Here is a 17,301-nt window from a genome sequence, read left to right as displayed (position 1 = left end):
TGTTTCATGTTGCTTGTTTTTGTCATGCTTCCCTTGATCCTCAGGTTCTCCCTTAGTCCATGTGTCATGTTCTCATTGGTTGTTTTTGGTCCTGTGGTTTTCAGTTCTGTTCTGTTATTGGTTCTCTTGTTCCTTGTGTCACTACCCCATTGGTTGTCCTAGTCATGTGTTCTATCAGTACTTATAGTACTATAGACAGTATTTATAGCCATTGTCTTCCCCATGTTCCTTTGTCATGTATTGTAAATGTTACCTGCTGTCGGTGAGTCGTTTAGTCAAGTCATGTCAAGCCACGTCTCTGTTTTTGTTCAAGTTTGTATTTTACTCTTTGTTTGTACTCTTAATAAACTGCACTTGGGTTTTCACAACGCTCGCCTCCAGTGGACTCCCTAGGTTACAACCTTACTTGTTATTTAAAATCTATCTGCTGTCTAGGTGCTGAGTTATTGTTATAATGCCAATTTAGGATATCATAGATGATGAATCTAATTTTATTCCCCTAGAAAAGTGTAGATGACAGGCAAATCTGATGATCACAGCATTTGTTCTCCGCCACAAGATTACAGGAGCAGCTCTTCAAGATCTCCTTACACTTCTTAATGAACTGATGCCTGGTATAGCACCCCATACTCCCTACCTGTTTGAGCAAACTCATCAGGTGTGCATGTTAAAATGGAATTACATTTCTATTGTCCATCTTGTACTGAGTACATTGGAGAAACTGGGGAGGGTGTGTGTAAGAATACTGATTGCCAATACAAGTATGATTTGACTACTTGCAAAAAAAATGGAAACTTCTTTATTTATTTACCACTGGCATCACAAATAAAAGATCCCTTGGAAAACAATGACATTTTTTCAAAGCTTGGAAGGTCCCACAATCACAGTGATGATGCGGTCTCTGACATTTTCGATGGCAGTGAAATGCGGAAAACAATGCTTGAAAACAACATAAGTGAGACAGATCTAAATTTACTTTGGAATTGTGGTGGTGTTCCAGTTTTCAAATAATTGGGGTATTCTATCTGGTCTTTACAATGTGCTGTCAATGAATTTCCACCCGAAAGCAGAAAAAACATGTTCTTTGCATGGCATTATGGTTTGGAAGGTCATTACCAAATATGACTACATTGTTCACTCCTGTCATTGAGGAAGCTGAGATGCTTTCCACAAAGGGCTTTACTGGGCAAAATCCTGTCACAAAAGCACCTGCTACTTCTCGAGCATTTTTCTCACTAGTGCTTGTGATGCAGCTGAAAAATTCCCTTCAGTTTAATGGGAAATTTGGTTGCGATTGGTGTCTTCATCCAGGTGAACCACCAAACCGTGTAATTTGTTGCTTCTTCACCACAGTAAGAAAAAAATCCCATACTGTCACACCACAACTCTTCCATCATCTAAGCTTAAAAAAGAATCACTAGTATTTGCTGGGTCACATGACCATAAATGATAAGATTACTTCCTCTCAGTGACCACTGCATGTACCCTTCACTAAATAGGCTCTTAGTAAAGGGATTCAGTTGTTCACTTTCGTTTGAAACACTAATGGCGTCCTTTTCTTAAAGTGCTCTTCAAGGGCTCAAAAATGCAGTTTGGAATTTGCCCTTGAATATGCGCCTAATAGCGAACATTTATGTCAGAGCGAGTGGCTATGCCAGACAGATAATCCTCTTCATGTTAAATCAAATAATGCATTTTCTACCTAAGCTCTATGCCAGTTTGAAAAAGGTGGCTGAGGCGAAGCGGCAAAAACATAACCAGTGAAACAAGAGAGGACAGCCACAACTAAGGAGGTTTAAATGATCAGCCCTTGGGCTTGGTGCCTCAAAATGTGGGATCCCAGGTAATTGCCTGCCCTATTGTGACGCGTCTGCACGTAGGTAATTCTTTAGGTTTTAAGCTTTGGATATTATTTTTGTCAAAATGAAACATTGGTTAACAATGCAGGAAGGCCAGCAGAGGAGAACAGATATGCACCATCGTCATGCCTTATACATGCAGTATGATGCAGGAGTAGCACGTGCTATTGTGCTTTCACAGATGCCAGGTTTGCAGTGCACAACTGATCTGTTTAACACAAACAACATTTACTTATTTTTAGTTTAAATCCAATAGTTGTTACTGAACATGGCTTGTCAGCATTGTGATTCTCTTTGTATACACTATTTCATAGATGTCACGTTTAAATGTTTTATTAAATTCATTACGTTATATATATGTAAACAGGGTTCCCACTCTAAGCCAAATGTCAAATTCCCTGACTTTTCCTTGACTTTCACAAACTAAAAAGCTGAATTTCCATGACCTATAATGAACAGAGCACTGAGCAGACAAAAAAACGGTCACAAACAGTATTTTTTTACTGTTTATAAGTAAACTTTATTTACTTATTCACAGTTGTTTTATTACAAATCTAACTTAAACACATACATACTATTTTTTTCTTTTATTTGTTAAATGGACTTTGATATTTTTCTGAACTATTTCTACAGAAATTAATTGTTTTCAGGGGTTTAACACAAGGATTTTCTGTTTGTGATCAAGTTCATTCTTCACATTTAGTTTTTGCAGACCGTGTTAGACTGTTTGACTGAGCAATCAATGTAAGATTGCCTACACTTTCTGTCTTTAATGCAAGGTCATCAGAAGATTTCTCAATAGCTGAGGCGTGCTCTTTTTCTTCAGCTCATCAATCTCCTTTTCATGTTTAGTTTTTCTACTCCTTTAAGTCTTTTCTGTTCCTTGAGATGAAAGATGTATCACTGTCTTGACAAGGATGCAGACTGAAGGCCTTATTTACCACAAAGTTATCAATTCCCCAACTGACCTCAAATGATTCACACTTTCCTTCATGTTTTCAACCTCGATTTGTTTATTGACTGAAAAACCTCGCTCCACGGTTGCATTTCCATGCAAAAGCATTAGGAGGAGTGCCACAACATTCCACATTGTTTCGTACACCTTTTCTCTTGACTTTTTATAGAATAGGGTATCTACCTGACCTGTGACAGGATTGAAGTCAGTGAAATCTGCCCTTCTCTTCTGCAGTCTTATTGATGAACTTCCTGTACTGTTTGAGAATATCATCACACTCATTTTCATCTTGAGGATTTTTTTCAACTTGTTGATGCATTAATGAATCTTTATTGCTTGCCATCCTCCCTGGATCTAGGCAATCCATGCTGCACACAAGTGGAGATTTTTCTTGTAATTTCCCTGCAAGTGTCAGTAAGCACTTTCTGCAATCCATTCTGAACTCCAACACTCTCTTCTCAATGATCTTCTGTGATGACACCAGTTCCTTCAGCATTCTGTCTGCAGAGAACCCCACATGAACTTTAGTTGCATGAATGAGTGTTTTGTCTGTGACATCTATTGACATCAGTTATAATACTGTGTTTGCATTACCAATCATATCAGGCTTGATAAAATGATCCATAATTGACCTGATAACATTAGAAAGATCAGCAGCCAGAAAAGGAATCATAGGCCTGTCTGTTTGATATATATTCAAGAAAGGTGCAACCTTTGCAGGCAACAAAGGTGTCTCTGCACCTTTCTTTGACAGTAATATAGGATTTAGTTCCAGGGTTAGGGGATTTGCCTCTACTGCATTCACATATTTCTTCAAGTTCATCAATATATTGATCATTCTCTCTATAACTGGGACATTCTCTACCCATCTTGTTTTACAGAATTTGAGTGGCATAAAAGGAGATGTTTGTGCGACAGCTTTAGCATAATCCTCTCCTCAGGCAGGGAAATCTTTCAGTAGCCAATAAGCATTACTCAAGAACTGGTCTACATTCCAGTTTGAGGCATCTGCACCCTTTTCAAATACCCCATACAAAATATGTAGGCCACAGCTACCCACAATTAGTAACACAGTATTGACATCTTGTCCAAGTTCAGTTTAATATGGTATAGAATACATTTTGACAAATGGAAAAACTCAAAAATGCAAAAATCCCTGATATTCCATGACTCGGACAAAAAAAAATATAAAATTTCCTGACTTTCAATGTGTGGAATAGAAATTTTAAAATTCCACGACCCGTGGGAACCCTGTATGAACTAATACTTTTAATTTATATATTACGTTGCTCACGCAAGTGGAAAAACATTTAAACATAAGCTTTATGTTTAAAGCCTACATGATTGGTAATGTGTTTGTAACCGTCCGTAATTTATTTATTTATTTGCCAAACGACAGTAATTTTCTTTAAATCTGCCATTTATGGAGACTGTCTGTGGAACTATTTCCCAGTGGTGTAAAGTATTTGAGTAAATGCAGTTAGTTACTGTACTTAAGTATCTTTTTGGATACTTTGTATTAAGATATTAGCAATTTTTACTCTTTACTTGACACAAGTAAACAAGTAAATGTATGTTTTACTCCAATACTTGCATTACATTTTGCATGGCACCTAATATTTCTGCAGCAGTTTCTGCTATAAAGAAGGCATTGTAGGTACTATGTCTTGTATGTTTGCCTTTACTCACCCAAACTTGCCAACAAGGCTACTTTACATAAATGCAAGCGCATTAGCAGTTAGTTGTGAATCACAGGTGTTTGATTTGGGAGACGAGGCAGATAAGATATCTGTACTTTAATTCAAGCATGGTTTTCAGGTACTCTTTACACCTCTGCTCTTTCCAGAGTGACGACTTCTAAAACAGCTCTCTTTCGAGTGAATCCTCATGTGGTCCCTAAGGTTACCCATGAATCTGAAACTCTTTCCACACTGATCACACATGAATGGCTTCTCTCCAGTGTGAATTTTCATGTGACAATGAAGTGACGATTTTCGTGTGAAACTCTTTCCACACTGATCACATGTAAAAGGCTTCTCTCCAGTGTGAATATTCATGTGTTCCCTAAGGATTTGTTCCCGTGTAAAGCCATTCCCGCACAGAGTGCAGGTGTAAGGCTTTTCTCCAGTGTGAGTTCTCATGTGGTCTTTAAGGTTTCCTATTTGACTGAAACTCTTTCCACACTGATCACATTTGTACGGCTTCTCTCCAGTGTGAATTCTCATGTGAAAATAAAGTGACAATTTATGTGCGAAACTCTTTCCACACTGATCACATGTAAAAGGCTTCTCTCCAGTGTGAATATTCATGTGTTCCCTAAGGATTTGCTCCCGTGTAAAGCCATTCCCGCACAGAGTGCAGGTGTAAGGCTTTTCTCCAGTGTGAGTTCTCATGTGGCGCTTAAGGCCTCCTTTTTGACTGAAACTCTGCCCACATTGCTGGCAGGTGTAAAGCTTTTCTCCAGTGTGAATTCTCATGTGGGTTTTAAGTTTATATTTTTGACTGAAACTCTTTCCACACTGTTGGCAGGCGAATGGGCTTTCTCCAGTGTGAATTCTCATGTGGACTACAAGGTTTCCTTTATGACTGAAACTTTTTCCACACTCTTGACAGATGTAAGGCTTTTCTCCAGTGTGAATTCTCATGTGGATTTCAAGTTTTTCTTTTTGTCTGAAACTCTTTCCACACTCTTGACAGGTATGACGCTTTTCTCCAGTGTGAATTCTCATGTGTGCTGTAAGGTTTCCTTTCTCACTGAAACTCTTTCCACATTGTTGGCAGGTGTAAGGCTTTTCTCCAGTGTGAGATCTTGTATGGATTTCAAGTTTTCTTTTGTCACTGAAACTCTTTCCACACTGTTGGCAGGTGAATGGGCTCTCTCCAGTGTGAGATATCATGTGGACTTTAAGGTTTCTTTTTTGTGTGAAACTCTTTCCACACTCTTGACAGGTGTAAGGCTTTTCTCCTTTGTGAATTCTCAAGTGGATTTCAAGTCTCCCTTTTTCACTGAAACTCTGTCCACACTGTACGCAGGCGAATGGGGTCTCTACAGTGTGAATTCTCATGTGGACATTAAGGTTTCCTTTTTGATTGAAACTCTTTCCACACTGTTGGCAGGTGTAAGGCTTTTCTCCAGTGTGAATTCTCATGTGGACTTTAAGGTTTCCTTTTTGAATGTAACTCTTTCCACATTGCCGACAAGAAAAGGGTTTCTCTCCAGTGTGAACTCTCAAGTGGACTTGAAGGTTTCTATGTTGATCAAAACTCTTTCCACACTGTTGACAGGTGAAATATCTTTTAGTTTCTGTCTTTTGAACTCTTTTTCGTGAGGAAGTCTTTTTAGCCAGCGTCAACCTTTCCCCAGTCATGAAATCATGTTCATCATTATGTTCTTTCTCTTCTTCCCTTTTATTAAGTTCATGAATCATCTCTTTCAGTTCCATCAGGTCTAGGACAAAAATAGACAAAACAATTTAGACATTTAAAAGCGTCAAAACCAACATGTACGATCTATACCAGGGGTGTCCAAACCTGTTCCTGAAGAGCTACCATCCTGCAGATTTCAGGTCCAACTCCAATCAAACACACCTAGACCAGCTAATCAGGATGTTCAGGGTTCCTTGATAATTACAGCAGGTGTGTTGGAGCAGGGTTGGGACTGAAGTCTGCAGGACGGTAACTCTCCAGGAGCAGGGTTGGACACCCCTGATTTATACCCTACCCTATGGATCAGGGATGGGCAGCTTTGGTCCTGGAGGACCTGCAGAGTTAAGTTTCATCATAGTGAAACACACGTGCCTGTAATTTTCAAGCAGTCCTCAAGAATAAGGGTTAAATTTTAGGGTTGGGTTAAATTTTGCATGTGTATTTTATCAAGGAGGTAAACTCTGCAGAATAGTGTCCCTCCAGGATCAGAATTGCCCATCCCGTCTATAGATCTTATACTCAATACACCAGTGGTTTTCAAACCTGGTCCAAAGGGACCCACCCCTGTACAGTTTGTATGTCTCCTGTATTTTTCACTTCTGGTGAAGATCATCAGCTTGTTAGAGAAGAGCTGACATTGATAGAGAAATTTGCAAACTACAATTTCTGTTCACCAATCAGGTAAGAACCGGACCTGTTATAAACCTAAATATACTTGAATTAAGTTAACTGAAAAGTGAACTATTCTATTAGTAATAGTAGATATTTGTTGTTGTAAAGATGTTAGACATGTTCTGTACTGCGGCACGGTTAGCGATCTCACTACATCCGAACCGAGCCTAATCTCTTCAAGCGGGCCAGGGCATGGTACGGAGCAATCACACTAGCCAAACAAACTAGACTTTGAGGGTCAAAAGTGCTCACACGTTTTTGATCGCCTAGTGCGAGTACACCGCTAATTTCTGTTTCAAGACACATTTTGAGAATAATTTAGGACACAACACTTTCCCGCCATTGACAGAATTTTCCTGGTATACGGAAGGGGTACTTTTACTTCTGAATCAGTACAAAACCTCCAGATCAAAACACAGAAGAAGAAGAAGAAGCAGCAGCAGGAAGAAGCGATAAAAGCTTTGATAAAGTACATGCAAACTAACACAATCATCTGTGTTTTTTCTTGACATATTGCATGTTCAGCTATTCATACAACAAAATCTTCTGAGGTCATTAAAGTTTTGTAATAATAATCAAAAATGCTGGTGATGGCTGGCAACTTAAAAAAAATAATAACAATTAAAGAATTAATGCTTATGAGATGTGCTTTCCTCAGCACAAAACTTACATTTTACAGTTATACTGATACTTGTAAATGTCCAATACTAGCAGAATCTGTCTAGTACTTTACATATAACTCTCTAAGCTCTTAATTGCTTGAAATCTGCTATGGAGCCGACCTGTACTCAGTTGTAAGTTTTTCTATAAAAAACTAATAAAGGACTATTTTAAAGGCTTGAATATGTGCCACACTTATTGCTGCCAGCTGGTGGCATCATGACCATGAACAATAATTAATCAGCTGCCATGATTACACATACAACCTCAACATGATCTAAATCAGGGGTTTTCAGTAGGGATGCACCAATACCAGTATCGGGCCTGATACTAAGCTCATATAATTGTACAGATACTCGTAAAAATACCCCCGATACCAAAGACTGATATCTCACGTGACATAACTGACAGAATTTTCCAAGCACAGAGACACCGACGGCAGCAGCAGAAACAATGTCAGCCTCAGAGGTGTAGAAATACTTAAGAATTAATGATGATGGAAGGGGGCGTAGAGAGCAGCACATGGAGTAGGACGCGTTCTCACTTAGCTCCGTCACACTTGTTGAAATTAATAATTTAAAACTTTGTTGCTCTTGCTAAATTTGATCACTCAACATAATTAACACGCTGATGATGAATAAATCTAAAAAGACTGTCAAAAAGGCTCGTCCTCGTCAGCTGACACAGTGGAAGGTACTCTAGCAAGTTTATCACAAGACAATGTGTCTCTGAAATCCAAGGTAACGGATTTAGAGGCCAGATCTCATTGACAAATCCTCAAGATAGCTGGTCTTTCTGAGAACATCGAGAACCCCACACAATTTGTCTCTGGGCTATTCCCTTCACTATCGGGAGAAGCTAATTTTCCACGTGACAAAGGTTGACAGAGCTCACCGCATTGGCCGCATCGTAAACAACAGCATGCAAGATATGATTGCCAGGATACATCATGATACTGTTAAGACTGAGATACTGCGGCTCGCCCGTAACCAAAGCCCACTCTCTTTTGATGGGAGTCGTATCAGTATCTTTCTGGACTTTCCAGCAGCGGTATCTTCCCAATGCAAACTGCTTGATGGTCCACGGGAGAAACTAAGGGCTAAAGGAATAAAATATGCCCTGTTGTACCCTGTACATCATGGTAGGACTTAATTCCTAGCTGCTGGTGGCCTGCATAATCCAGATTATATTAACGGATCAGTTGTGCCATCTGTATTTTTTTTTTCATTAAAAATTTAAACATTGTAAGGTCAGTAATATTAGATGTTTATGTATGTATATGCTTGCATTTACTTTATGAGAATGTTTATGCATTTATTTGTAAACTAAGTTCTTCATAGACTACTACGAGTGTAGACGGAGCTGTGTGTTACTGTTTCAGAGAACAGTTAGCTCGTCACAGATCAACTTTTTCTTTCTCCCTTCTGTGTTCTGTTCAGTAGTCCCACGTTTACAATTGTATGCAAAAGTTTATGAACCCCTGACAATTTCCATGATTTTCATTTATAAATATTTGGGTGTTTGGATCAGCAATTTCATTTTGATCTATCAAATAACTGAAGGACACTGTAATATTTCAAAATGAAATTAGATAGGTGCATAAATTTGGGCACCCCAACAGAAAAATCACATCAATTTTTAGTAGAGCCTATAATAACAGGAATAACAGCCTCTAGACTCTTCCTATAGCCTGTAATGAGTGTCTGGATTCTGGATGAATGTATTTTGGATCATTCCTCCTTACAAAACATCTCCAGTTCAGTTAGGTTTGATGGTTGCCGAGCATGGACAGCCCGCTTCAAATCACCCCACAGATGTTCAATGATATTCAGGTCTGGGGACTGGGATGGCCATTCCAGAACATTGTACTTGTTCCTCTGCATAAAGGCCCCGAGTAGATTTTGAGAGATTACAATGCATCTATGTCATCTTAAAAAAAAAAGTAACCAATTAAATTGCCGTTTGTGTTTGACCAGTAGGTGGCACTGTCACCTAACTGATGTGGTCAGTGTGGCATAACAATGACACAGAAGTTTGGTGTCAATATGCAAAACCATTAGAGAGTTTCAGCTTTAGATAATTTTTGGTAATTTTGCAGTGACATTTTTTGTTTCTCAAGGTACAATGGTACTGTAGAAAAAGCTAATTTCATGTTTTGTTCAATTAAAGCACCCTCAAAGTGCCGCACTTTTTTATGTTACCTCACTGTGAGCCCAAACATATCTCATTTAAAATATAAAATATCTCATTTAGGAGTTACAGATAAATTTATGAGCACACGTAACAATGACCCATGTCCGACTTTGTATTTTTTTTGGCACTTACAATCAAAATTGTGACTTTTGGCTTTCAATATTAATGGGTTAGTAATGAAAATTCTGTCATCTACTCACCATTATGTTTTTCCGAACCTGTACAAGTTCTTTTGTTGAACACAAATGTTGGTAAAAGATCTTTTTTTATTTTTTTTTTATTGTTCACTATTCAGAAGTAGATGTTGGGTTTAATGTTGCACAAAATATTCTCTATTTCTGTAGAGCTGGACATTTTAGGTTCAATAAAATGATGAGAATAAAACCAACCTGTTTGTTCCTCAATATCTTCAATCTTCATATCTTCAGTCTCATCTTTAATAATTATCTTCATATCTTCAGTCTCCTCTTTAATAAACGCCATCTGTAAGAAGAGAATAACAGAGTTAATGGTCTAATGACCTGTTAAAAACACTCAAAACTAACGCTGCATATTAATAAACACTTCATATTTAGACATGTATCTACATTTTAGTATTTAGTGAAATAGAGATATTTAAATGATTACACTGATGAAAACATGTTTAGTTTGTTACTGTTTGTTGTTCTCGTTCATGTTCACTGTTTGAGCAGCACGTGTCGTGATCAGGCACGTGCACAGGTAGGGCTCAACCTGTGCAGGGCACATGCCCTTTTTGTCCTAGATTCCGCCATCGCGTCCGTTATAGAAGATATTGACATAACCAGGTAGACATAACCAGCGGTCGTTGCCAGCTCCTTCTGTATATATTACGTTATTAGAAGCATAGATATTTATGGTTAGGGCGTCTCTCAGAGAACGCGCCTGATGCACGTGAGGTGAGCGCGCTCGCGCAGCTCTGCGTTCACACCGAACGCGTCTAAATGTCCTTCGGCGCGAATCGGCCGTTGACGCGCGAATGGCGCGGCGCGAATTGAGCGTTCACGCGGCTGACGCATGACGCGTCGAGTGAGCGGTGCTTTACAACAGGTTCATTTACTCATGGAAATAATCTTAAACAAGATGTCCTAGCTGATTGCTCTCTCTATATCAGTATCTTCTAGTAGTTTCAGCATGTGTGCAGTTGAGTTCTGTTGACAACTATGTGTCGCTCACACTGTTGCCAACTATTTTCAAAGGAAAGTAGCTAAAGCCTGCCCAAAAAGTCGCTAAATGTCGCTAGATGACGTCATGCGTAAATTAGCATATTTGTGACGTCATCGCGTCGGTTGCGTTCTGCCTGTCTAAAGTGTTTTCTCTCCTAATCCATGCTCACATACTGTATTTTAATACAATATAATATAATATAATAAAGCCGAATGTCAAATAAAGCTGTTCTCATTTCCTATATATATATATATATATATATATATATATATATATATATATATATATATATATATATAGTATAATTTATGTATAGCCTATATAATTTTTTATTTTTTTGTCCGGCAACAGAACAAGTATGATATAATGAATGACATTTTTATATATTTGTAAATTACATGAATTCACAGAGTTCGGATGAACTAAAGGTCTGTGATAGTGAGTAATATAAGTGATAAGCACACAAGAAAAATGGAAATCAAAACCTTCAAACTAAATTCTTTAAATATAAAACAAAGGAGAATCAGAAATAGTCTTTAGTCCATGGCAACACTGTGTGCTCGTGTGTAGCTCACTCATTCACGTCTGTCAGATGCCGTGAACTAGCCACTCACTGAACAGAGTAGACGCTGAGAGAGGTGTGACGGCAGCGGGAAAGCAAGACCGCGCGCTCACAGGACAGTGCTGGTGACATTTGAAAAGTTACTGAGGTTTGTCCAAAAAGTCACTAGATTTGTCGCTAGGCGCTTTTTTGAAAAATAGTCGCTAAAGGGGTCTGAAAAGTCGCTAAATCTAGCGACAAAGTCACTAAGTTGGCAACACTGGTCGCTCAACATACATCACTTACTCTGTAGCTCTGATTGGTTGTAGGTCTATCCAATTGAGGTCTTTCCTGGATCGGTTGAAATACGCCCCCATAATCAAAGACCAATGGAGCAGTATCAGACTCATATTCTGACTAGAATTGAGTATGACCACGTAAGGCTAGTGGAACTCATCAGCGTGAAATAATCCATAGGGTAGAATGAGCAATGAATTAGTACACACATAGGTATTGGTCCATGTGAAAAATAAAAGAAAAAACAAACATTTCTAATACAGAGATGAGCTGGCATAATTCTAACTAATAATAAACTCGCTTCTAGAATCCCTGCGAAAGTCAAAACACCCCATTTAAAGTTGTATGCAAAAGTTTAGGAACCCTTGACAATTTCCATGATTTTCATTTATAAATATTTGGGTGTTTGTATCAGCAATTTCAGACACAGTAATATTTCAGTAGTGAAATGAGGTTTATTGGATTAACAGAAAATGTGCAATATGCATCAAAACGAAATTAGACAGGTGCATAAATTTGGGCACCCTTGTCATTTTGTTGATTTGAATACGTATAACTACTTAACACTGATTAATTGGAACACACGATTGGTTTGGTGATCTCATTAAGCCTTTAGCTTCATAGACAGGTGCATCCAATCATGAGAAAAGGTATTTAAGGTGGCCAAGTTGTTGTTCTCTTCGACTCTCCTCTGAAGAGTGGCAACATGGGGGCCTTCAAAACTCTCAAATGACCTGAAAACAAAGATTGTTCTACATTATGGTTTAGGGGAAGGCTACAAAAAGTTATCGCAGAGATATAAGCTGTGAGGAACATAGTGAGGAAATGAAAGACCACAGGCACAGTTCTTGTTAAGGCCAGAAGTGGCAGGCCACATAAAATATTGGCAAAGGATGTTGAGAACGGTCAAAAACAGTCCACAGACCACCTCCAAAGACCTACAACATCAGCTTGCTGCAGATGGTGTCACTGTGCGTCGTTCAACAATTCAGCGCACTTTGCACAAGGAGAAGCAGTATGGGAGAGTGATGCGAAAGAAGCCTTTTCTGCACACGCCACAAACGGAGTCGCTTGAGGTATGCAGACGCACATTTGGACAAGCCAGCTTCATTTTGGAATAAGGTGCTGTGGACTGATGAAACAAAGATTGAGTTATTTGGTCATAACAAGGGGCGTTATGCATGGCGGCGTTCCAAGAAAAACAGTCGCTACCCACAGTAAAATTTGATGGAGGTTCCATCATGCTGTGGGGCTGTGTGGCCAGTGCCGGTACTGGGAATCTGGTTAAAGTTGAGGGTCGCATGGATTCCACTCAATATCAGCAGATTCTTGAGAATAATGTTGAGGAATCAGTCACAAAGTTGAAGTTAAGACGGGGCTGGATATTTCAACAAAACAACGACCCAAAACACTGCTCAAAATGTACTCGGGCCTTTATGCAGAGGATCAAGTACAATGTTCTGCCATCCCAGTCCCCAGACCTGAATATCATTGAACATCTGTGGGGTGATTTGAAGCGGGCTGTCCGTGCAAGTAGGAATGGTTCAAAATACATTAATCCAGAATCCAGACACTCATTACAGGCTATTAGAAGCGTCTAGAGGCTGTTATTCCTGCTAAAAGAGGGTCTACTAAATATTGATGTGATTGTTCTGTTGGGGTGCCCAAATTTATGCACCTGCCTAATTTATGCACCTGTCTAATTTTGGCCCAACTGATCTGTTAATATATATAATCTGGATTATGCAGGCCACCAGCAGCTAGGAATTAAGTCCTACCATGATGTACAGGGTACAACAGGCCATATTTTATTCCTTTACCTCTTAGTTTCTCCTGTGGACCATCAAGCAGTTTGCGTTGCGAAGATAACTCTGCTGGAAAGTCTGGGAAGATACTGATACGACTCCCATCAAAAGAGAGTGGGCTTTGGTTAGATGAGATGCAGTATCTCAGTCTTAACAGTATCATGATGTATCCTGGCAATCATAACTTGCATGCTGTTGTTTACGATGCGGGCAATGCGGTGAGCTCGGTCAACCTTTGTCACACGGAAAATTAGCTTCTCCCGATAGTGAAGGCAATAGGCCAGAGACAAATTGTGTGGGGTTGCCCTTCTCGATGTTCTCAGAAAGACCAGCTATCTTGATAATTTGTCAATGAGATCAGGGGCCGTATTCACAAAACATCTTAAGGCTAAAAGTAGCTCCTAACTTGCCGATTTAGGAGAAACTCTTAAAAATAATGGGCGTGTCAGTCCTAATTTTAGGAGTCATAAATTTTTGCTCTAAGAGTATTTCACAAAGCATTTTAGCACTAAAACTAGCTCCTAAGTCTGTGAAATGTTAGGAGTAATCAAGAGGACTCCTAAGTCACTAAGACCAAATCACAAACAGTCCTAATCCACCAAAGACACTGTACACCATTGAGGGAATAGCAATAGAGCCTTGGGTGCTGAACCTTTTCTTCATAAATGCAATACATTTTGATTTGTAGATTTGAATCTACGAGACACCGAAAAAAATCTTTAACAAATAAATATTGTCTGATTACCTGTGGCAGTGGTTTTCATGAGTTCACGCTTACAAATGATTGAATAGAGTAAAAAAAAAAAAAAATAATATATATATATATATATATATATATATATATATATATATATATATATATATATATATATATATAATAAGCGTATTTGGTGTGCTGTTCAAGGGGATCGAGGGTTCCGAGCTTGGAATTTAGCCCAAAACCACCGTTTGAATGTGTTTCTCCCAAACTTTGTTTAAAAAAAAACATAATTTGTCGCTTGAATTCTGCATTCTTTTGAGATGCAGACATCCAAAAGGTGGACAATTAACTGTATATACTAGTTTAATTAGTGACACTTAGCCTACATTTTAAAACCTTTATGGCAACAATATGGCAACATTTTATTTTGACTATGGCAACATTTTTATTAAAAAATATTTATTTGAATAGGGCAACATTTGTATTTTAAAACCTTTTAATGTGGAAACATGACACCTCATTCTACAATATTTCTATGATTAAATCGCTGACTCCTCCCCCATCAGCCAATCACTGTGTGTTTACTCCATAGCAACGAGGTCAACCCCGCCCTTACTCTTAGCTTAAGACTTCAGTCTATTCCTTAGTAAAAGTTTGTCTCAGCAGCTTTGTGAATAGGTTTTAAGAGAAAACTCTTAGCTAAGAACTTTTACTGCTATTTAGGAGAACTCTTAGAGGTAAGATAAAATGTTTTGTGAATACGGCCCCTGGGGCTGTATTCACAAAACATCTTAAGGCTAAAAGTAGCTCCTAACTTGCCGATTTAGGAGAAACTCTTAAAAATAATGGGCGTGTCAGTCCTAATTTTAGGACTCCTAAATTTTTGCTCTAAGAGCATTTCACAAAGCATTTTAGCGCTAAAAGTAGCTCCTAAGTTTGTGAAACGTTAGGAGTAGTCAAGAGGACTCCTAAGTCACTAAGACCAAATCACAAACAGTCCTAATCCACCCAAAGACACTGAACACCATTGAGGCAATAGCGATGGAGCCTTGGGTGCTGAACCTTTTCTTCATAAATGCAATACATTTTGATTTATAGATTTGAATCTACAATGAGACGCCAAAACTAAATTTTTAATAAATAAATAAATATTGTCTGATTACCTGTGGCAATGGTTTTCAAGAGTTCACACTTACAAATGATTGAATAGAGTAAAACATATATATATATATATATATATATATATATATATATATATATATATATATATATATATATATAATAAGCGTATTTGGTGTGCTGTCCAAGGGATCAAGGGCTCCCAAATCCCCAGCCGAGAGTGAGGAGCGGGGTGGCGGAGGGATGCAGAAAACTGTCGAAGTATAGGCGAGTCAGCTCTCGTCTGTATATTCCTCCTCTCGAGCTGATTAGAAAGACCGTTTGAATGTGTTTCTCCCAAACTTTGTTTATAAAACATAATTTTACACACTTAATTAGTGACACTTAGCCTACATTTTAAAACCTTTATGGCAACAATATGGCAACATTTTATTTTGACTATGGCAACATTTTTATTATAAAACCTTTATTTTAATATGGAAACATGACACGTCATTCTACAATATTTCTATGATTAAATCACTGACTCCTCCCCATCAGCCAATCACTGTGTGTTTACTCCATAGCAACGAGGTCAACCCCGCCCTTACTCTTAGCTTAAGACTTCAGTCTATTCCTTAGTAAAAGTTTGTCTCAGCAGCTTTGTTAATAGGTTTTAAGAGAAAACTCTTAGCTAAGAACTTTTACTGCTATTTAGGAGAACTCTTAGTGGTAAGATAAAATGTTTTGTGAATACGGCCCCTGGCCTCTAAATCCGTTACCTTGGACTTCAGAGACGCATTCTCTTTTGATAAACTTGCTAGAGTGCCCTCAGTGTTGGGAGTAGTTAACTACATGTAGCGCCGCTACTAGTTTAACTACATTTTTCAGTAGCTTGTATGTAGGCCCGATACTGATACTGGTATTGGTGCATCTCTACTGAAAACCCCTGATTTAGATCATGTTGAGGTTGTATGGAGCTGATTAATTATTGTTTATGGTCATGATGCCACCAGCTGGGAGCAATAAGTGTGGCACGTATTCAAGCATTTAAAATCCTTTTATAGTTTATTTTTATATTTTATTTTAAGATTTCAAGCAATCAAGAGCTTAGAGAGTTACATGTAAAGTACTAGACAGACTCTGCTAGTATTGGACATTTACAAGTAACACTGTAGCAAATTAACTCAAAATAAATATGAATAATTAATCATAGCTAGTTATAATTAATTATAAATATCTGGATCAGTTAATAAAATTAACTTAATGTAATAATTAATATTACAATCAATTAACCCATTATCTAATGAACACATAGTGTTAATTGTTTATTAATTCTAAGAAATATTCATTTCCAGGTTATGGGAAATAACAATCTTATTGCACAGTACTACTCAGAACCTGTAGTCAGGATCAGCATGAATAGGGACTCCGGTATATGAGCGCAAAACACAGACAACTTTACGTGTGACATGAACAAGACTTTATTAATTAAACACTTAAACTACTCTAACGTTCACACACATACATGCATACAGTTTACCAAGAGAGAGAGAGCTAAAGCAGAGTACAGTAAAGCAAGAAGTTACAGCATTGTTTGACATTCAGCAGATCAACAGCCTTGAGCAAACAATCAGTTTAGTTTTTAAAAGGGATAAGGATACTCAATGTATCAGATAATGAGACTAAGTTTGATACTTGCATGTCTCTCCAAGTTGAATTAAAACTGTCCTGATGCAATTTGTGGAGGCTTCCTCTGAATCTTTGCTAAACTTGTCTTGATGAAAGAGAACCAGTTGGATTCAGAGGATCTTTGGTGAATGGAAGGTCTAGGCCGAAGCCTGGCACAAACTTGGGGTTTCACAGAAGCTTCTAGCTTCTTAAAGCGTCATCTTGACGTCAGCATTTGT

The 17,301-nt window shown here is 38.3% G+C and overlaps 1 protein-coding gene across 1 annotated transcript; it reads right to left on the bottom strand.

Moving 5' to 3' along the window:
* Positions 1–3,867: 3,867 nt before the first annotated feature.
* On the bottom strand, positions 3,868–10,248 carry LOC125244897 (gastrula zinc finger protein XlCGF57.1-like). Its single transcript, XM_048155282.1, has 2 exons — positions 10,155–10,248; positions 3,868–6,262 (listed from the first exon to the last, which is right to left on the bottom strand). Exons 1-2 carry the CDS (start codon positions 10,246–10,248, stop codon positions 4,629–4,631), a joined length of 1,728 nt encoding a protein of 575 aa, XP_048011239.1. The 3' UTR covers positions 3,868–4,628.
* Between the last annotated feature and the right edge of the window lie 7,053 nt (positions 10,249–17,301).

Source organism: Megalobrama amblycephala, linkage group LG14, assembly GCF_018812025.1.
Source record: "Megalobrama amblycephala isolate DHTTF-2021 linkage group LG14, ASM1881202v1, whole genome shotgun sequence".
Classification (NCBI taxonomy): domain Eukaryota; kingdom Metazoa; phylum Chordata; class Actinopteri; order Cypriniformes; family Xenocyprididae; genus Megalobrama; species Megalobrama amblycephala.
The sequence above is the reverse complement of the archived record's forward strand: the minus strand, read 5'-3'. Positions and strand labels throughout refer to the sequence as shown.

Bases quoted from the DNA above. Each gene is read 5' to 3' on its own strand.
- LOC125244897 (XM_048155282.1), bottom strand. From the start codon at position 10,248: ATGGCGTTTATTAAAGAGGAGACTGAAGATATGAAGATAATTATTAAA. The intron at 6,263-10,154 runs GTTGGTTTTATT...TTTTTGTCCTAG, and splicing joins AGATATTGAGGAACAAACAG to ACCTGATGGAACTGAAAGAG.